The 22,897-nt window shown below is 40.0% G+C and overlaps 1 protein-coding gene across 2 annotated transcripts in view; it reads right to left on the bottom strand.

The window, feature by feature from the left end:
* TRHDE (thyrotropin releasing hormone degrading enzyme) overlaps positions 1-22,897 on the bottom strand; it is a 302,627-nt gene that overhangs the window by 113,306 nt on the left and 166,424 nt on the right. For both annotated transcript variants that reach the window (XR_004645855.1, XM_034771582.1), the window contains exon 6: positions 22,317-22,454. Coding sequence is in view for 1 of the 2 variants with exons in the window: in XM_034771582.1 (XP_034627473.1) it covers positions 22,317-22,454 (138 nt within the window). In the remaining variant the exon portion in view is untranslated. The remainder of the gene's footprint in view (positions 1-22,316; positions 22,455-22,897) is intronic.

Genomic DNA, 22,897 nt, shown 5'->3' with positions numbered 1-22,897 from the left:
CACCATAGCACTCCCAGAGCTGAGCGTGCCATTTCTGCAGCTCTGCCAACCTTTGCCCATTTGAGGAATGACATATGGAGTCTAGAGCAGTGAACTCGACTCTCTTTGCAGGGCAAAATGGCCATTTATTGATGATTTAAGTGCTTTACTCCAGGCAGTGGATGACTTGGTTCCTTGTCAAGCTGTAAAACGAATCGGTTTAACAGGTCTAGTGGGAAAAAAATCCTTTCTATTCATAAAAATGTATCTATTCTCTTGACAGTAAATAACTTGACTCAAGTTAAATCAGGAAAGAAAACACTTATCCTGTTTGAATGAATGCTTCTTCACTCAGTGTGCTTGGTAGGCACTTTCCAAATACAAGCAAAGACATACTACCTTGCCCCTGAGAGATTAAACTCTAAATAAGACAAAACTGACAGATAGATGGATGGAGGGTAAAAGGAAGAACAATCTTTAAGTAAGATGATCAGGTGCTATATATGTTGCTATTGCTTCTACATGGACAGTCAAACCAAATGTGTTAGCCTAAGTATCTTAACCATTCAATAGCTGAAGAAAGGGCATTATGCAAGTCCATTAGGGAACCAACAAGCCCTTGCTAGTAGATTCAGCCTGAAAGTACATGGTCTACATCTTCTAACTGGTCACAGTGGCAAAAGGAAAAGTCGCAAAGACACCACTTACAGTCATTAGTGGCACATCTAATCACCCCACCTCTCAAGTGATTGCGCTTTACCCAAAGATGGCATGGAAGGTCGAAACCAGGGGACTGGACTGTTACAAGACAGTCATTGGCTATATTTGAAGCTTTGTTCTTGTTACCGAGTATGCCACTTAAAGATAACAAAAAAATCTCTTAGGGGAATTGTCCAAATAGGTACTTTGAGCTAAAATGCACCAGGTGGATTAAACACATCTTTCAAAAAGGATAGAGGTGGCACATTTTGCAACTTCAGGAACAAATTCTGTAAGGAAACTTGCTGCTTGATGCCAGGAAAGACGATATTGGACAGGACCAATAGCCAGCCCAGACTGATCACCCTCGTGGTACCTGTTATTATAAACATGATTTCATTCAGTTGAGTGTCTACTAGTCCTCTCTGAAAACAGCTGAGCCACACCAGGGAGCAATACTCTGCGACAGAATAGTACAAGGCAAACCAGAATTTCTTAGTATCTGCACACTGGCTCCCCGGGTAGATTCAGCAAGTTTCTTGATCATGTTGTTTCTTGTCTTTATTTTAAGGGAAGTCTTGGTAAGTGAAGGTATGGTCCAGCGTGACACCTAGATACACAGACTTGGATCATGATCCAGTCTGTGTCTATTCAGGAAGGTAAGCTGTTGGTTGGCCTTTGTGTGCTATAGATGGAAGCAGCTGGAAACTGTTTTTTTGGTAGTAGGTTTAAGTGTCCATCTTGGCCAACTCTTTCATGTCATTGCCAGGTAGTGATGGGCCACATCCTGATAATACAAGTTTTAATGGCACAATGGCTTTATATAATAGGCCAGATTCTCAACTAGAGTAAATCACCAGAACTCCATCAACTCCACAGCAGTCAGAGCTATGCCAGCTTATACCAGCTCAGGCTTTGGGCATATATGTTACCGGACAAAAACAATGTTTTTTTTTTGAAATGGAGTGAAGGTTGAGAACATGTATTATTAATTTAAGAGTAAAAAAAATACATGAATGTTGTATTTATTTCAAAACTAAGTATTATAAATCCAGAAAATTCAGGGTTAAGGTTACACTTAACAGAAATCAAAACATATTAAAGTAAGAAATGCATAGTTAAGACACTCAAGCAACCTTATTCTACCTTGTACTGACATCATGAAATAATCCCATGGTCTTTTAAGTGTTTGTGGTCCCAGATTATATTAAACTGATTTTTAAAATCACAATAGAGATTCATGATAACTTTTCTCTACCTAGCATCACTGCAGGACAGAGTTAAGGTTGTTAATTTAATTCCTTTAACTTCTTAAATAACCTAGATTTTAATTAACTTTAATTCATAAACAAATTAATAGATTTACTTGCAAATTTACTTGCAAATCAAAGAGTAAGCACTGGAATTTTGTGGAGAACATGCTGTTCATATGTTTTCATACAAAACAAAGCACAGAACAGAACTACTTTAGGTACAAAATGGAACTCAATTCACAACCAGCACCTCTATAATACACACTCTCACCATATTGTTTACATACACACACACACACACATGTTATGTCTATATAGGGACTGATTCTCCATTACAACAGTTTTCTGCCAGTAAATAACTCCATGGATTTTTCTAGAGTTACAGTGTGACACTGCTGTAACACATTGGAGGATCAAAGCCATTGTTAGGGTTTGTGTGTATTTATGTGTATACATATCAGTATCATATCACACATAATAATGTTACCTTACCAACTAGTCTGTTATATCTTCTTGTGTGAATCACAAGAAAGATGGCTTTTCAGGAGAGCTCTGACTGAGAGGGTAGTGGACTTGCCAGCCAGCTGAGGAATGCCATAACCTGCATAGCAGGTAGTGGGGAGAAAGGCTTAGAGAAATAACTTGGAGAAGTGGACAAATGAAATGTGGAGCATGGCTTCCCTCATACAGTGAAGAGGACAGTATGATGAGTGATACAGGTGCATATGGAGAAAGAATTTTGCAGAACCTGGAAGGTAAGAGCAACATGCCATATATAAAGAAATTCAGTTCCACTGTAATCTCATTCAGTATTACAAATTTATGAACCAAAAAAATAGTTCAGCAGTAAAAGTGTCCAGGATAGCAAAATGCTCCAACATAAAATAGATACCACAAACTGTTGCTATATCTGACTCGTCCATAACATTCAAAACATTTTCCAAAATGCGGTGCAATTGGGAAAGAGAGCACAAAGGACTGGCCAGGAGGCATGAAAAGTTCCCTGAGTTTTTCGCCAGGGACTTTGTAAGTTTTGTTGGATTTAGCATGTGGGCTCCCTCACCCAACTGGAGAAGACAACAATTAGAATATGCTGCAGGTTATGCTAACTGCAGTTGATGTTGCAAAGACTCAAGGGGAATTTGAAGGAGACTCTGGGACTCTCACTTACTTCCCAAATTTAAGGAGCTGGCATGCCCTACCCAGGGTTCAGACACCATTCTTTAGAGACTGACAAAAGTAAATCTCCTTGGAGAAGAGCCATAGAGGAGTATATGTATGTACTCATGCATAATTATATTTTGCAATTGAACTTGAGGTAGTAACAAGTAGTTAAACTTGGGAAGAACCCCCCTGAAACTTTATTGACAATTATCAGCCATGTTAGTCTGAATCTGTAAAAAGCAACAGAGGGTCCTGTGGCACCTTTAAGACTAACAGAAGTATTGGAGCATAAGCTTTCGTGGGTGAATGCCCACTTCATCAGACGCAATATTCACAATTGTTTCGTGGATTCTAAATTAACTGTTTTGCATGAATACGCACACAAACACATTTGTGTGTATATGCATAACACACACCCCCAATTTATATATGTATAAAGGAGAGACATATTGTACAGTTTCCTAAAGTTTGAGTGTGAGGGGTGGAATTGAGTAGGGCTTGGGAAGAAAGATACATAAATTAAGATGATTTTCAGGGAGCTCAGGTTTCAAATGTTTGGGGAACACAGCAATACTCACTGTGTAGCAGTAGGTGTGTTACATGGTACACTAACAATCATGAAATACAGTAAGCACAAAATTAAAATATTACATAAATCAAATTCTAAATAAACAAACCAACCCTCTGCACAGCCTCCATATGTATAACAACAAACATAAAGAAGAAATTATTACACTGCACAATGGTGTCGCTAATCATTAATTTCAGATTCTTTAATATGTGAGGTTCAATGAAGAAAAGAAGCCTGTGAACTTCAGTGAAGAGAGAGTATCTACGGAAAGGTATGGAAAGTTTCTCACATATCTCTTTCATTACAGTTCTGTCTGTCTTTCTTCTCTCCTTTGTCCACCACTCACTTTTCTCCTTCTCTCATTTTACAGAAAATATTGAAATAAGATTTATTTAATATTGTACTGTTGTACAATACTAAGTCAGTACAAAATCAAACTTTATTAATATAGACTATTTTAAGTACATTTTTCAAGTGCAATGGGAACCCCCCCTAATTTTATTCCTTTTTAAATCACCACCCTTGAAATTCAACATCGGGGCCACTCTCCTTCCAACCAAAGTTCCTTTACACTCTATCACACTGACACTTATTCATCATTTCTATCACGGTAATGACCAAAGGCCTCAATCCAGATAAGGACTCTATACGTACAAACACATAGGAAGACACAGTTCTTTGTAAAAAAAACCTCCTGATCTAATGCAAGAAGCAATGAGGGTGGGGAGAAAGGAATCAAAATATATATTTAATATACATTGTGTATATTTATATGACTATTAAAAAAATAAAATCATTGCACATTAAATACACCCCAGCACCTCTTTTCTCAAATCACCCTTAATGAACTAGCTAATTACCTGTACGTTTCATTGAAGAAAGTCGAGCAGGGATTTGGAGGAGGAGACGGTGGTGGTCTTAGCTATTACTTTGAGGAGGGTGATCCACGCATAAAGGTGCAGCTTGGAAGAAGGAGGAGGAGAATGGCTGGAGGAGAAGCAGACAAGAGGGGAGACAAGGCTAGTGCCATTGATGAAGTGGAGCACCATAGTAAGAGACAAAAGCAGACAGGAAAGGAAGGAAACCTGTGAAGGGCCTTGGAGGTAAGGAAAAGAAGTTTGAACTTGGTGTGGTGGGAAAAGAGAGCAAAGTGGAGGGATTGAAAGATAGGAGTGATATAGTCAGAACTAAGGAACGGACCAGGAGGATGATCTTAGTTGCAGCTTTTTGAACCAACTGGAGTGTGGGAAGGAAGCCAGAGTGGTGACTATGTGAGCCTCAGGGAGGCCACAGAACAAGAGGAACTGTGGTAATCAAAATAGGAGATGATAAAGGTTTGGACTACGTTTTAGCTGAAAAAGGTCAAATCTTAGAAACATTATGCAGGACGAAGGAGCAAGATGTAGGCACAACCTGAATGTACTGGTTGAGGGAGAGAGAATAGCCAATGACCCACCGGTTACAGGTCTGACTCACAGTTTGGATGGTGGTTGCTGCCAAATTATCAAAGATGTCACTGTTGAACAACACAAATATGTGTGATTTTCTTTCCGAGGGCTCTGTTTCTAATGTAGGTCTATACCGTAACTGGTTAATAAGAATGCATATTGAATCAGCATATGCTATGTATAATATACATAGTCACACTGAAGCCCCTTCTGAGTTTTCACTCAGGCAAAGCTTTCATTTAAGTTAATGGTCTCTTATTCTGATGAAAGGAAACTGACTGCTGACATGACCAAACCTGTGGATGGACAGGCGGGCACAGAAAGGAGAGATTAGATTTGTTCAATGAAGCAGCTAAAGAAAGAGTAGAGCTGACACAAATGAGTTGCCTCCTCCCTCGATTGCGCTTCTGGAGGTCTTGACCTCCATGTATGCCGTCATCCTCCGGAGATCATGCAGGCCTCTGTAGCCCTGGTGCTGCAGGGATCCTTAAAGAACAGCTTGCAGTAGGAAGCTGGGGATCAAGTACTTACAATTGCCTGCCAACCAAATATCTAGCAAGCAGGAGAAGTGGTAAGTGTCTGTGCTGTGACTTGCTTGGCCTCTAAATGCCCTGGATGAGGGATACCATCTTGGAGCTGCTGACCTGGACTGCAGGCTAGTGGTCTGTCAGTGTTTCCCTGGCCACTGGCTGGAAAGAACCCTTCCCGCCACTGGGATGTCAAGGGAGGCACCATCAGCATGATATCACATCCCATAGCCCCCAAAGTCATAAACTGGGGAGCAAGGAAGTATAGTCATGAACTCTGCTTCCACGGGAAGGGGCAGGGATTGCTCACCAAAAATCAATGCTACACCCTCAACAAAGTGGAGCCTTACCACTCAGGTTTCAGCTAATATTATGCCGCTGCAGAGCCTAGCATGGGTTGTGAGTCTCTGACCAGACAGTGCTTGCTCAACACCAGAGTCGGGACTAGACACAGGGGGAGCTTTGTCTGAGTAAAAATTAAATAAAAATCAGTAAGAAACTGGGCCCATACCTTTTAAGAAATGGTTGAAATAACACTTTCCCATACAAACTGTTCTATATGAAAATTGCTTATAAAACTGCACATATAGTAAAAAGGATGTAACTAAACAAGTGTTTCTATAAGAGCTGATCACGTTTGTTGGTTGTTTAAACATGAACTTTTAGACAATTCTACCAAAGAGAAGCCTGAAGTGCTGGCTAGTGTTGGTGGAATTTTACATGCGCAGGGGTGCACGTAAAAGAGAGGGGCAGTGTTTGTTCTCTATTAGGAATTAATATAAAATTCAACTGAGTTATTATGTTGCACTGTAAGTACTGTACTGATTGAAATGAATCTAAGTGACAGTCACCCACATGGCCTCTAAAAATGAGTGTTGGGAGAATCCTCGCTCTAATCTCTGATGAACCCCTGGTATGACGTTAGGCAAATCACCTGATGACCCTTCAGTGCTGCTGTCATCACTCAGATAACTGAGTAAAATGTGGGATTACTTTCAACAATCAAAAATTTCAATTGTTGCACCTAAACGGAGCTTTCTTGGGAAACAAATCTCACCGCCCCGAAAATAGCTGATTTGTTTTTCCCCAAAAGAGAAAAGCTCCACAGTAGCCAGTCCAGCAGCTCTACAATTCCTACGCTTCACCCCCGCTAGGAAGGCTATGCTGAACCATGATCTTTTATTGCTAACCCTCTCTGCACTTGAAATTGAACCCTCCACCCATTGTAAAGACCCCTTTCCATAGTGGTTCGGAAAACAATCGGTCCTGTCTACACTCTCAGTTACAATGATGTACTGTAGAGGGCTTCTAAGAGCCTATTAAAACTTTACCACCTAATTATGAGGAAGATGAGATCATCTCCCTGTCCCTTCTGAAACCTGCTAAATCATCCCTCACAGAGGTGGATTATCCCTAGGAATCATAAAAATACTTCTGGAAAGATCTTTTTTGTTTTATTTTGGTTTTGTTCCTTTGGAATAAATCAGAATGTACCATGGTCATTAGCCCCAATCTCCACTTCAGAATTCACAAGGTGAACACTGTTGTACACTACCAATATACATACTATATATTTTTCAGCAACAAACTAATTTTTCCCCACCAAAAATACAGCTTACTATGCATTTATTTGCCACATGGGATTGCTTCCTTCCTTGATTATGCTTAAGATAAAGTTGTTTTGTTTAAATGGGAAACAAATTAATACATTTCCCAGTCTTCCTCCTTCTCTCTCTGTGGCGGAAAAATAAAACATTCAAATGTCATCCTAGAGGCTTTCCCTTTAGGCTTTGTCAGTGAGAGCCCAGCCAATATCTCAAAGAAAGAGAGGTGTGATCTAGAATGGTTAAGAAGCTGCATTATGATTTATCTGATGAAATGCAGAGAAATCTGTCTGACAGAAAACCAAGAAATACAAGTCTGCCTCCTGAAACTTTGTTTGCTATTGAACAATTCTTCTCTGGAATGGATGCTGACATGCCAAAGATAGAATAACTCTGAAAAACTGATCAGAAGATGAACTTTCATGAATACTATCTGACAATATATTTGGAAAAAGCACGTCTATACTTCAGATTTAGGGATCATGCCCACACAGGATACTTTCTCCAGATGTTACTCTCCTCCTGTCAATATCCTGCTAAAAAGACACTCCACCTACCAAGTGCAACTGCACATTTAAACAGTAGTTTGTAAAAGCCTGACAGACAACTAAACATTGCACCATGCTGTGCACAAAGTACACTATACAAGTACAGCTGATTTTTTTGCATAAAATATGAAAACATAAGGCCTGGTCCTGAAGTCCTCACTCAGGCCCTGATCCATTAAAGCTCTTAAGCACATGCTTAACTGTAAGTTGTACTATTTATTTCAATATGACTGTTCACATACTTAAAAGTAAGCATGTGTTTAAGTTCCTTGCTGGATTGGGAGCCCTCAGTTACTCGGTCAAAACTCTTCTGAAGTCAATAAGAGTTTAGGATGCTCAAGGACTGGGATTGTGACATAAATGATGACTACTGGATTAGGCCCATATCTTTTAGTAAAAGATGTAACTTAATTTATCCCATTTTCATGTTAATAATACAGGTTGACAAGCAAAATCTCCTATAAAGGTCTTTAAATATTTTTAAAATATTAACCAATTTCAATTGACAGTGGATATTAATTTATAAACCAGTGTTCAATTGCTAGTTGACATGATGTTGATTCTATGATACCTGTGGTTAATATTTCTTATAAAAATAAGGCATACTTAAAAAGTAGAGATTCAAAGCATATAGTGATTTTAATGAGAAAAAGTGTGCAACTAAGTTATTTTTAAAAAGTTTATCTAACATTGGTTTACACTTTTAATGTTAAAAACAAGCTATCGCACTTGTCAACCCTATAACACAGTTCAATTTATTTTTAAAGACATATATAGTCCTTCACTGTTAACTTTAAGAACTGATAGGCTGTTTGTGTGATACAAACACCTTGTATGGGACATACTGAAGAAGCATAGGTGAAATACTATATGCAAGAGAGATTCCAAATTCCAAATCAGATTAATTTCCTCTTATGACTAACATGAGCATTCCTGGTAAGGATACATTTTCAAATGTATAAGGTGATAAGGTGAGCTCTGGTGAAATGTTAGTCTTAGAGGTCAGTTCTATTCCAGGATTTCAGGAATATGTCAGAGTGAACAGAATTCAGTGGGAAGCAGCCATAAATAAACATGTCCTTCAGGTGGACTTAGCAGTGTCCTTTTCTTGTGAATATCAAAATGACACACAAGCTGCTTAGTCGTCCAGACAAAATGTTGCTGGGACTCCATTTACAACAGCAGTTTTATTTAGCCTCTCCACCAAAACCTCTTATATGTTCTCATACCACTCACAAGGACAAAGGCACAGTATATTTTTTCATTAAGCACCCATATGAGGAAATCTTCAAGGATGGGCAAACACAAGAGGTTGATGAGATTATTTACACAGATGGGCCATCGTTAGAGCTCAAGAACAGTATGGAATAAAGCAGTGATTCTTAAACTCCACTGCATCGAGAGAATCCCTTCTAATAATTAAACTGGCTCCATAACTCCCAGTTTCTCAAGAGATATATAGGGCAAAGAAATTCTCTGTTAAGGGAATATCAACCTAACTAAGCTTTAGATTGTTACAACTATTTTAATTTAAAGAAGAAATGCATCCCGAGTGTTCAACATTCTAGCAGCGTGCTGTCCAGAGAATCCAAGAACAAATAAACAGCATTAGCACTTGGTGCTGCTTCAGATGACTCTGGAATTTCTCCTTTTAGTGACAGGAGAACAGAAAAGGTGATATTAGTATTAGGCCTTTTCCTTCTCTAATTTCTATTAATCTAAACTCAGAAATTGTCGCAAGGACTGAGCTTTCAGGACTCATCAGAAAAGAGATCCATCAAGCCTTTTTCAGCCATGGATGACAAACTGAAACAACCATTGCAGTAATTTAATCAAGAAACAGATTCTCTTATTTGTTATCCCTGTCTTTCCCTGGGAAACAAACAATCAAAATTTCAGCTGCAGGCCATCTAGTAAGCTGCAGGTGATGGGTTTCACGTCAGCTTGTACACCCCGGTCTCATACAGAAGGTCAATCAAACCAAATATTTCCAAATCCCATAGCACACTGGAACAAAAGGGAATCTTCTGGATCCAGCTTTAGATTTTATCACAGTAAAGCAGAGCTTGGATACATTTCAGCTTGGGAACGGCTCCAGGCACCAGCAAAGAAAGCAGGTGCTTGGGGCAGCCAATGGAAAGGGGCGGCACGTCTGGGTCTTCGGCGGCAATTCGGCAGCTGGTCCCTCAGTCCCTCTGGGAGCGAAGGACCTGCCGCCGAATTGCCACTGAAGAATGAAGCGGCGTGGTAGAGCTGCCGCCGAAGTGCCGCCGATCGCGGCTTTATTTTTTTTTATTTTTTTTCCCCCCGCTTCGCTGCTTGGGGTGGCAAAAAAGCTGGAGCCAGTCCTGAGTAAAACAAATACCTTCTGAACCTATTTTATTACATGGTCCCCCAAACAGGAGACTATATTATGTACAAACAGAGTATCACTGCTTATCTGGTGCAAACAATATTAGCATTCTCGGCATCAGCCGTCACTCTTCTCATCACAAAATCTATGACAAAAGAAAGTAAAAGTGGGGACAGAGTGCAACCTTGTAGTTATCTTATACCATTAATAAACCATTCCGTGTTTCTGCTGTCTATACTGACACAGCACACAGACTCATCATACAATCAACACATCAGATAACAATCTTTGCTGGAAATCCATTGCCACACAGGATCTTCCAGAGGGTTTTTCTGTGGACACTATCAAATGCTTTCATAAAATCTAGGAAGTTAAAAACTACCTTCCTGCTGGTGTTTCAAGCTTTTCTCAGTAAGTCTTCTCAAGATGAAAATCTGCTCTGAACATGACCTATTGGATCAAAATCCAGCCTATTTTCCCCTGAATACTGTATCAACCGCAGTTTTCATCCTATTCAAAATGATAATGTAAAACACATTTCCAGGTAGGAGTGTTACCCCTCTTCGGTTATCAAAAATCGGTTGGTCCCCCTTGTTAGGCATTTTGCAGATAACACCTCTTCAGCAAAGTTTAGGACAGATCTCCTTTTCCCAAACCATTCTGTACAACCTGTACATGTAATTCAGCATCAGAGTACAGGGGTCGACTGGAGAGCATTCGGCAGTCTTTACTAGTCCCGCTAAATCGACCACCAGTGGATCGATCTGAGAGCATCGATCCCAGCTGTAGTGTAGATCTGCCCTCAGTGTTCTGTCTGGCTGATTACATCCTGGAAATGTTCCATCCAATGGGCTCTCTGTGCTTCCTCAGTGGTTCAAATTATACCATCTTGAGCCTTCATAATGCCACAACAGTTCAAGAATTAGGATGTCAGTTGTTTAGAAAAAGCTTTTCAAAATCCCCTCTCCTCGGCTTCTCTTGCTTTATTTTCCATCCATTCTCTCTTATCTTTTCTAGCTGATCTTTTAACTTCCTTTTCTTTGTCTGTATCTTCTTGTTGCAGAATAGTTTTTTTTTTTTTTTACTGTTGTTTCATTCTTGCTGAATTGTCTTCTTTAATCTTTCCTTTCTTCAACAAGCCTCCATGTTTTTGGTTGGAGCCTTTCTTCTTTCTTCGATCTTCTCACCCTTACTGTAATCCTGTCTGCATCCACACTGGCTTCTCTACAAAAAATTGCCATTGTTTCCTATGAGAGAGACAAAGTGGATGAGGTAATAGCTTTTATTGGACCAACTATACACAGCAGGGCTCTTCTTCAGAGCTTCTGACCTGAAGAAAAGCTCTGGGTAAGTTTGAAAGCTTGTCTCTCTCATCAACAGAAATTTGTGCAATAAAAGATATTACCTCACCCACAATGTTTCTCTAATGTCCTGAGAGCGACATGGCTACAACAACACTGTACACAACATTGTTTTCCTACATCATCCATCAGTGTCTTTAACTCTTCAAAGCTGTTACTAAGTTGCAGTTTGAAATGCACGCTCGCTACTGGATCTATTAACTTTCTAGTATCATACATACCCTCTGCAATATTACCTTCCTTAGTTTTATTTTTGTTTCCCAATAAGAATACAGTGATCACTTTTGACATCAGCACTCACATACATTCTGGCATCCAACAGTGATCTCCTCCAGTGCTTACTAATGGCAACATGATCAAGCTGTTTCTGGGTAAAAATATCATTTGATCTTCATGTCAGTTTATGTCTTTCTTTGTGTGGAAATACTGTACTCTCACTGCTAAAACTTTGTGCCATTTTTCTAATTTGAATTTGTCTGGCTTTAGCTTCCAGCCATTGGTTCTTGTTATGCCTTTTTCCATTAGATTAAAGAGCCCTTTAGTATGCTATTTTCTCCCTGTAAAGGTACTTAAACACTGTTATCACTTCTCAATCTTCCTGTTGATAAACTAAACAGATTGAGCTCTTTAAGTCTCTTTTTAAGGAATTTTCTCCAGCTCTTGTATAATTTTTTTGACTCTTTTCTGCAGCTTCTCCATTTTTTTCAACATTCCTTTTAAAATGTGGACATCAGAACTGTATGCAGTATCTCAGTACTGGTCTCACCAATGCCATATACAGAAGTAAAATCACCTCCCTACTCTACTCACTACTCCCCTGTTTATAGCTCCAAGGATTGCCTTAGCCCTTTTTGCTAAATAATTGCCTTGGGAACTTAGATTGAGTTGCTTGTCTACTATGACCCCTAAATCCTTTTCAAAGTCACTGCTTTCCAGAATACAGTGCCTGATTCAAGAGCTATGGCTGAATTCCTTGTTTCTTGATGTATAATTTTGCACTTGGCTGTATTAAAAAACATTTTGTTTGAATGGGCCCATCTTATCAAACAATCCAGATCACTCTATATGACTACCGTCTGCATAATTAGCTACCATTCCACCAGTCTTTGTGCACCTGCAAATTTTATCAGCAGTGATTTTATATTTAGTTCAGAACATTGATGAAAATGTTCAAAACATTGGGCCTGGTACCAATCCCTATGGGAAACCACTAGAAATACCCTCTTTCAACAATGGTTCTCCATTGATTACTACTTTTTGAGATCTGTTAATTAGCCAATTCTTAATCCACTTAATGTGTGCTTCATGGGTATTGTACAGTACTAATTTTTTTATCAAAATGTCATGCAGTACTGAGTCAAACATCTACCGTTATCTTTATCAACCAAACCAGTAATATCATCAAAGAATGAAATCAGTTTTGTTTGATAAGACCTATTTTCCATAGAACCATGATGACGGTCATTAATTATATTTAAGGCTAAGATTTTGTTACAGATATTTTTAGTAAAAGTCACAGACAGGTCACGGGCAAAACAGAAAAATTCATGGCCTGTCTGTGACTTTTACTAAAAATATCCCTGACTAAATGGGGATCTGTGGGTCCCACACCCCTGAAGCAGGCAGTTGCACAGGGGCTAGGAGATGCCTATAGCATCTGGGGGTTGCGGGGTATCCCTGCTGCCTGCAGCTCCAGGGGTCCCCTGCAGCCACCAGCGGGGGCCAGGAGCCGCAAGGGTCACAGCAGCTGGGAACTGCGGGGGTTCCCCTGCTCAGGAGGGTTCCCCCGACCAGGAATTGCGGGGTTTCCTGCTGCCCGCCGGGAATTTAAGGGATCCCCCACCACCCAGAGTGGCCTGGAGCTGGGAGGTTTCCCTGCCATCCCTGGCAGCTGGGTGCTCGGGGATTCCCCTTCCATGGCCAGGAGCCTGGGGTTCCCCCACCACCCGGAGCAGCCGGAAGCTAGGGTGTTCCCCACCACTGGCAGCTCCGGGGTTCCCTGCTGCCCCCCAGCTGCCAGGAGCTGGGCTTCCCCCGCCCCGCAGCTCCCTACCCCCACTGGCGGAGGAGGACCCTCAAACTTCCAACCACTGCAGGCTGAAGTCACAGAGGTCACTGGAAGTCACGGATTCCGTGACTTCCACGAACTTCATGACTAAATCGTAGCCTTAATTATATTTCTATCCTTTAATCAGTATTAATTGAGACCTATATCAGTTTTTCCATTATTTTGACCGGGACTGATATCAGACTACCAGCCTGCAGCTACCCATGTTACCCTGCTTGTCCTTTTTTAATATTGTAGAACCTCAGAGTTACTGACACCTTGGGAATGAAGGCTGTCCGTAACTCTGAAATGGTCCGCAACTCTGAACAAGACGTTACAGACTTCAGCCACAGGGGAGTTGGGACTGCAGCCACATGGTTTGGGGGGTGTCAGGGCTCTGGGGGGGGGGGGGTCAGAGCTTCTGACTCTAGAGGCCGCCAGGGTTCCTGGCGGGGGTCTCAGGGCTTCTGCCCTGAGAGCACCAGGGCTTGGGGCTTTAGAGCTGGGAGGAGTGCTAGGGATTGGGGCTTCAACCCTGTGGCTCTGCTCCAGGTTTCAGTTGGGGGGGGCACTAGGGCTTGGGGCTTTAGCTCCGGGGGGAGCGCTGGAGCTGAAACCAGCACTCCTCTCATAGCTAAAGCCCTGAGCCCTGGCACCCCCAGCGAAATTGAAGCAGGGAATGGAGCCATAGGGCTGAAGCCCCGAGCGCCAACACTCCTTCCAGCCTGAAGTTCTGATCCCTGGTGCTCCCGAAGGTCAGAAGCCCCCTACACACACACATCGCCGCCTGGAGCCTGACACCCAGGCCCTGCAGATGCAGCCTCAAACCCCCATGGCTGAACCGTGAGCCCAAGGGCTAAAGCCCCGACGTAGTACAGTATTTGTTGTTTTTTTTGTCACTGCTGCTGCCTGATTGATGATTACTGGTTTCACAGGGTGTCCGGTTCACCTGTAAGTCTGTAACTCTGCAGTTCGTTTCTTGGAGGTTCTACATTACTGGCACAGCATTAGTACTCTTGTCTTCCGGAATTTCCTCTGTATTCCAAGATTTACTAAAAATGATCATCAGAAGGACAGAGATCTCCTCAACCAGCTTCTTTATGTCTCTTGGGTGCAAGCTACCCGAGCCTGCTAATTTTAAAATATATATCCCAAATGGATGTTGACTAACATCCTCCTTCAGAACTAATGGACTGAAAAGTACTTCACAATCCTCATTTGATATAAGTACAACATCCAGATTCTTTTCCAAATACAAAGCAGATATATTATTGAACATTTTTGCCTTTTCTGCATCATTAACAATTTTACCATCTCCATCTAGAAATGGGTCTATACCGTTGCTAGGATTTCTTTAATTTCTAATATACTTTAAAAAACCCTCTTTCTTATTGTCCTTAGCCCTGACAGCCATTGATTTTTCTCTAATTTCTTTAGCTTCCCTTATTGATTTCTACACTTTATAACTTTTCATTTATATTCATTGCTATCTGGTTTTCTTTTTTCCATTTATATGTTGCTTTTGTAATTACTAATTATTGCCTTCCCTTCACCACTGAGCCAGAATGGGCTTTTAGCCTAAGTTGTCCTCTCTTTGGGTTGTGGAATCATGGCCTTTTGGCTATCAAATAAACGCTTCTTAAAGAATTCCCAACTTTTATTCACATTTTGCTGTCTAAAATTTTCCTCCCACTCAATTTCACTTATAATTTTCCTTAGCTTTGGATAATTAAGTCTTTTAAAGCATCAGGTATATATGATATATATATCTATTACTCGTTGGGATAAGTTTGTTCCTATTCAAGAAAGTACTTAAGCAATTGCATAAATACTTACTGAACACAGATAGACTTAAGTATATGCTTAAAATTAAGTAGGTGCTTATGGCTTCAATTAAGCAAAACACTTGAATATATGCCTCATTTTAAGTATGTGTCCATTGGCTCCAGTCATATAACTCACATACTTAAAAGTTAGGAATATGCTTAAGTACCTTTCTGAACTGGAAACAAAATGTTTTGCTGCATCTGGGACTAACTGTTTGAGTTTAGATGGCATTCATAATGCAAACTGTTTCATCTAGGACTTTTTTCTCTGGAATGGAATTGTTCCCACTAAAAGTTATTTTCTCTGTACAATGAAATATGAACAAATGGCTTTAGAAAAAACAGTGTGTAGTCTGGGCACTGACCTACTGTGCTTTCTAATCACGTAACACACACCATCATAAAAATATGTACACCTCTACCCCAATATAACGCTGTCCTTGGGAGCCAAAAAATCTTACCGCGTTATAGGTGAAACCGCATTATATCGAACTTGCTTTGATCCGCCGGAGTATATAGCCCCACCCACCCGAGCACTGCTTTACCGCGTTATATCCGAATTTGTGTTATATCGGGTCGCGTTATATCGGGGTAGAGGTGTATAAAGAATTTAGTGTCATTCACAGCCGACATCACAGATAAATTAATCCAGAAGAACAAAAAGCTATCCACTTAGACTACTGAAAGATACTGGATTACAAAAGCATCTGGTCAGTATCATGTCATTTAAAATAGCTGGGCAGCATCTTATTCTTTTGTTGATTCATCCATCTGAATAATTCAAATAAAGCCTGCTTTGCTTTATATCATCATTATTATTATCTGTTTAAATTGTTAATAAATTGTTTTCACGTGTAAGTAACCATATCATAGATGCATATGGCAACCATGATGTTAAGGGAAGATTATACTTTGCAGCTTTGGGTCCAAATATGATAGCAACCACTACTTAGGTGGCTGGCATAATCAACATTTTTTTCAATGGAAGTGTTTGAATACAGAAGTAAAATGCAGAAAATGCATGATCAGGCAGACAATACTAGGCAATGTAGCTCTTCCAGCTTTCAATGAAATATATTGCCTGGGAATTTTTCCAAAAGAGTCATACTTAATTGGTAAGGGTTCAATATCTTCAATTGCTTTACATTCTCTTATGCCAGAACATCCACACACATTACACCACGCAGCTGAGCATTTTCCTTTGAGCAAAAGTTTTGCTACACCTAATTCCCAATATAGTGATTTGTATTTTGGGGGTTTTATGCTTTCATTACTCTCTGTAATATTTCCTTTGCTTACCAAATGCTCCTTCCTTTTACTACTCTGCAGTAGAAAAAAATGCATTGTGCTTTTAAAAAAAGTGCCACAGGAGTAAAACTTTAGAGTAAATGATATGTACAAGGGTTTAGAAAAAATAAAGTGGTTATAGAGTCTGGGTCAGACACTGGTATCACTGAAGTCAATGGAGTCAACATGGATTAACACTGGATTATTATACCCTTTCTTAGCTATCCTCCTCCTTATTGTGGCTGCCTCTAGAATGTCACATACCTAAATAGCTTTTATAATATATGTATATAGTGACACACTCTGTTGTATCCAGTCTGTGTCTCCACTGCTCTGACTGCTGTCAGAATCATTACTCTTCTTACTAGGACATACTTAGCTCTAGATTTTCTTGCTGGGCTCTTGGCTATGACTTCAGAATTCTTTACCTGAGCACAGGCTATTTGCCCTGTCCTTAGTGTCCTTCAATACCTTCCTGTGCCCATTGTGTCTGTCCTTCTTGTTCTGTTACTGGCTAGAGCCACCCTTAGTTCTGGCAACTCTGTTTCGGATGCATCTGTCATAGGCTAGGTCTACACTACCCGCCTGAATCGGCAGGTAGAAATCGACCTCTCGGGGATCGATTTATCGCGTCCCGTCGGGATGCGACAATCGATCTCCGAATCGACGCTCTTACTCCACCAGCGGAGGTGGGAGTAAGCGCCGTCGACAGGAAGCCGCAGAAGTGGATTTTGCCGCCGTCCTCACAGCGGGGTAAGTCGGCTGCGATACGTCGAATTCAGCTACGCTATTCACGTAGCTGAATTTGCGTATCTTAAATCGACTCCCCCCTGTAGTGTAGATGTACCCTCAGACTGTCCCGGTTCTGGCTGCTCCCTCTGTGCTACAGCTGTCTTGTTTCACCCTTTTATTATGGCTAGTTGTCCCTCATGTTATTCTCTCTCTCTCTTTCTCTGTTGCTGCAGCTCCCCAGGGCTACATTTCCTGCTGAAAGGTAATTCTGGTGCAGAAATGCCACCACTCTTTCTGCTTTGATGTAAAAATCCCACAAATCCTCTCTAGTGTTCAGCAAACTATATTTCCTATGGTGTTTGGGGTATAATCACATGTTCTTCAATTTTGGGGAGGATACCTTACTTCCAGCTGCATGAGGGAGAGAGAGCCATTCTCTGGTGTGACACGAGAGCTTTACAAGAAGGCTGAATGGATTTTTCTGTTAATATTACTTATGAATAAGCTATTATGACTTTTTGTTCCTCTCCATGGGTACTTATGGTTTTAGTGGGAGGGGACACACACACATTTTAAGAATCACTAGCACAATGCTTTTGAAATATTCAAACATCATTATCAACATTTCAAGTGGAAACACTGTATTTCATAGCACTACAGTATTTGTTTCACTCTGCTTCTGGGTTTAAATAAATAAATGTCTTCAGAGCTTAATGTTCTTCGCATGTGCAACCACAGAGGACAAAAAAAGTGGAAATGAAGAATATATTCAGCTCCAAGGCATTTAAATAGCATAATTTTAATGTTTATCTCTAAGATGCATAAAGGAAAGAGAGAAAGAAGGGCAGGCCCTAAAGTTGCAGATCTTAGCTCTTTGTCAAGACAGTGTTTGAGAGAGCTGGACGGTTTTAAATGTATCTAACAAATCTATACAATAGTAATAATAAAGACAAAGACATTTACTGGTTGTCTTTTTGTTAAAGAAAAATTAAAGAGCAAGTTTTGTCATTTTGTTTCTGAGAAAAAGATTGTGAAGAGAAGAAAGAAGGGGGAAATCCACAAGGCTAACCTAAGGCCACCGGGACTACAAAGTGGAAATTTAAAAAACCCAAGAAATTGCTTAAAAAATTCCCTCCATACAGAAAATATACTTTTGTGTAGCAATGAGCCAGTAAAAAGGAGAGGTTTTTTTTAAAAAATGTCAGTAAAGTCCTGTTTTTTAATCTTTGAGGGCCCAATCCAAATCCCATTGAAGTCAATGGAAAGAATCCCAAAGAACGTTGGGATGAGGCATTAAATTAAAAAATGCCAGCAAGTGGCAAAATAGCCACAAAAGAAATATCAGTCATGGTATCCCTTCCCGGTACGCATTGGAATTATCCAATGCCTCATTTTGCAAGCAGGACCAGAAGGCATTTGATTGTATTATCTCAAAGTACCTGCTAAAAGCCATGGGCAAGGCACAATGTGCAAAAATAAAAGATGAGCAGCAGCAATGAGAGAGATAGTGACTAGGGTACATTTTCCTCCAGATTTACAATCTAAGAATAATTTTTGACATATAATTTATCATAATATTTATACTGACAGACAGTAGAGAGATAGATGGAAATGAAAATGCTGCCTATTCTTCTAAGAGGCATGTTATTCTGTCTCCTCGCTAGTTAAACTGGTGAACAGTATTTGCACAGAATGCTACAAAGATATATGGGAATGAATAAGGAACACCGGGACATAAAAATTGCCACATCCAGTTTATTATCCTGCCCCCAATAGTAAACAGATGCTTATGAGGAAAGTGCAAGAAACCCCGAAGTGGGCAGTTATGGAATAATTTGTCCGGAGGGGACGTTTCTTCCTTGTTTGCATTAATTAGGGGTTGATTATATCTGAAATATAGGGATATGTATACTCGTTTTGTTTTTTAGTCCTTCGTACCTAAAACAGGTCTTCTCTGAGACCAATCCAAAGAAGCAGCTAAACTCGTGTTTCATTTTAAGCATAATCCGCTTGATGTCACTACTCAGATGCTTAAAGTGCTTTGCTGGATTGGGTCAGAGTGCTCAGCATCTTGCAGGAGCAAGCCCTGTATGCAACACTTGAGGGACAACTAGGATTCTGGGACATCTGGAAAACCACCAGAGGAACTCAGCTGAGAGGCTGGCAGATCCACTGGCCTTTGCAACCGTTACAGTTAAAAAAAGGAACCTTTAGAATGTGATAATCTTTATACAATATACAGAATATGTTCTAATCCCCTGAGAAAGCACTATGATCCTATAATGCTGGATCTGCACAAAATAACTAATAATTTACTGATGTGTCTTAGTGTCCCATATGTCATTTCAATGCAAATTAAAATTACTTAATGTTTGTAAAGTGCTTTTACGATGAAAAAATAAGTGCTAAGTATTATATTAACGTAACTATTATCCTAATAATTGGACAAAAATAAACATTATGAGATATTTTGGATACAGATCTGAGATGACCTTTAGAACCTTTTGAGGTTGAGACATCATTAGCAAACACATGGTGGGTAGATCATTTAAATGAAAAGAATACTTCAGCATGCTGCAAGGTGCTAGCCGTTATGGTCTAATTCATCTATGGTAATTTTCAAAAGCCTCTAAATAACTTACAAGTCTAAATATCATTTTCAAGGATACTGAAAAGGATACTTAGGACCCTGAGTCACTTCAGCACTTTTGAAAATATGACCCTGATTATTTGATTTTTGTATATTATGTCATATTATAGATATCTCTTTTTCATCCATTAGGTCCTACACACTCAAGATCCTCCATCCTATAAGGCTATTGACGGCAAAGGGCTAAAGTGAGGCCAGACCTTTCTGCTGAGTGGGAGTAGCTAATGGATGAAAGAGTGTGTTTCCCCCTTGCTTAACGCAGTATGAGTGCAAGATGATATGTAAACACCCTGGAATACAGGGTACTTTGGCTGCTCAGCAGGAGGCATCGGGCCATACTGCTGCTGTGCAGTCAGAGTCTGATGTCATGCACCTAGTGATGCAGAGGGAAAGGGGGCTATAGAAAATGAGAGCATCAGTGAGGTGACTTCCTTGGTTGAATCTCCAGTAGAAGGTTCCTCTCCTATTGCTCAAAAGAAGAATAAACATTTGACCAGAATATGAACTGGCTGCAAAACCCACATTCTTTACCATTTGTCTAAGAACATATTTTCCATACAGATGTTCTGCTTGCAAAGCACCTATTAAATTGTAACATGTACATGAATTATATGAACTGATAACTATGTGATTTATTCAAAACAATATAGTTTCTGTATTAATTGATCTGATAGTACACTACAAAAATATACTTCCTCTATATGGCTACTTAATACATAGAATTTGGAGACTGGGTGAAAAAGACTTTTTTATTTTATTCACAAATCCTTGGAAGTGTTATTTCCACTTGGTTCTTTGCTATTTCATGGTTGTAAGTCTCTATCTTCATTTGATGTGGGATTGAAAATGGATTAGAGATGTAAGCTAAATGGACTTGTTATATATCTTCAGTAATTCATACCTAAACTAAAGAGCTTATCTGATTTTTTTAATTAAAACTGTTTTTGTTTTGTGTACCTCATCTAATATCACTAAGGGGAAACATCATTTGTTATCAAGATACGGAAACAGGATTTGAATTTTGTCAAAGTCTTTTAACGAGATATAGGAGAATCAGTGACGTATAAATTGTTTACTGTTATATTAAAGATATTCAGAGAAAAAAATCAGTCCTTAGCTCTTGGGTGCAACCCCTCACTGAAGTCAACAGAAACTATGTCTATGTAACTGAGAGGAAATGTTCCCAGTTGGTTTGTATTGCATTAAATGATGTACCAAAATATGCTCTCTTAAAAGTACAGTAACAATCAAACTATAAAACCAAAAAGGTGATAGCCCTGAAATGTTCTATTCCAATATTCAGATACAAGGGATGATCATGCCCCAGGTAAAACTCAAAAGGCGATGGCTTGGTTCAGTTGCAGAAAATAGATCTGGATATCAATAGCATATTAACCCCCTGCTTGCTGCAGAGCTGCTCTCTGCAGGCCTCTGTCCATGGAAGCACTTAGGATTGTTCTGTGAGCAGTGGCAGGGCAGTGGAGGGAGAGGGCTGTGGCAAGTAGATCCAGGACTACACCAGTCCACTAGCCACAGAGGTTACTGAAACTCTGAGGCTGTAATAGCAGCTGTGGATTGGCTCCAGAGTCTGGGGAAAGGGAAGATTCCACTCCTCACAGAGCATCCCTGAGTAAAGCCTGTTTACATGGGCTCCCAGGACAGATGATCTGGGCTACTGTGCCAATTCTATTTCCAATGCCCAAAGTGCCAACTGAATGCCATTTCTGGCATACAGAACCCTCTCTCTATCTCCTTTCCAAACATAAAGACAGTCCCTGATTTCAATACATATTTTCTCATCATTCCATACATGCCAGTTTCCTTCTTCTCAACGGCAAGCTTTCACACTGAGATTTCTTTAACTAAAAAAATGCAAAGTTTTCCCATAAGTAAAACAATAAAACCATCCCACTTTATTTCAATGTGAATTGGAGACACCTTAAGAGTTTTCTCTAGATTCCCATCAGGGCAGGGACTGAGCCTCTCTCTGCACTTTTAAAACACCTAGCACAATTTGGACTCTGCAACAATCTGAGTAATATATATAATAATAGTTTTGTATTGCAGCACTCCGAAAACTCACAGCTTTATTTATATAATTTGCTAACAATGAAGGTGTTGAACCTGTAAACCCCAAAATATCCCACACTGTTTTTGGTTTCCTACCTAGTAATTTCTGTGGAGTGTGCCTTTTTCCAAGAGTGCATAAACTTTACAAATGTAACATGTTCTCCTAAGACTACTACTGAAATATCCACTATTCCCACCTTTTTATAGGCGATCCAGTCAAACACCCTGTCAATGTCTGTGGCTCGCTGCACCTCCTGTGAGACTGGATGTGAACTGGCCAAGCCGTCGAGCAGCATTACTTCATGTAGGACATCTGTCAGAAATCTCTGCTTTTCCTGAAATACAGTACATGCAATAATATCATGGACAGCTGTACATTTACGACTATATGGAAATGATGAACATCAATCAGAGATTCACAGGCTCGGCAGCCTTCCTTACTAGGACCTGTTAAAGTAAGTCCCTATGGTCTGATTGTCATTCATAGTAACCCCTACTAGTTCCTGAATTAAAACCAACTGGAATCAGTTTTAATTGTGTGTACTGTGGAACCCACTGATTTGTGATTTTGGTTGCGGTGAAAGTCTATTTGACAGAAATTAAAATAAAGACCATTAAATTATTTTAAAAGCATGCAAAAGTGTAAATGCCAATTCAGACAAAAGTGATATTCTACTTACAGTGAAGTTATTGGAGTAAAAAAGAAGTTTTCAATCATAAAAATAAATGGCTATTAAGACTTGCAGATCTTCTTATCCATAGACCTCAAAATGCTTCA

The sequence above is a fragment of the Trachemys scripta genome, chromosome 1 (assembly GCF_013100865.1).
Source record: "Trachemys scripta elegans isolate TJP31775 chromosome 1, CAS_Tse_1.0, whole genome shotgun sequence".
Lineage (NCBI taxonomy): Eukaryota > Metazoa > Chordata > Testudines > Emydidae > Trachemys > Trachemys scripta.
This window is presented reverse-complemented; position numbering and strand designations above follow the sequence as displayed.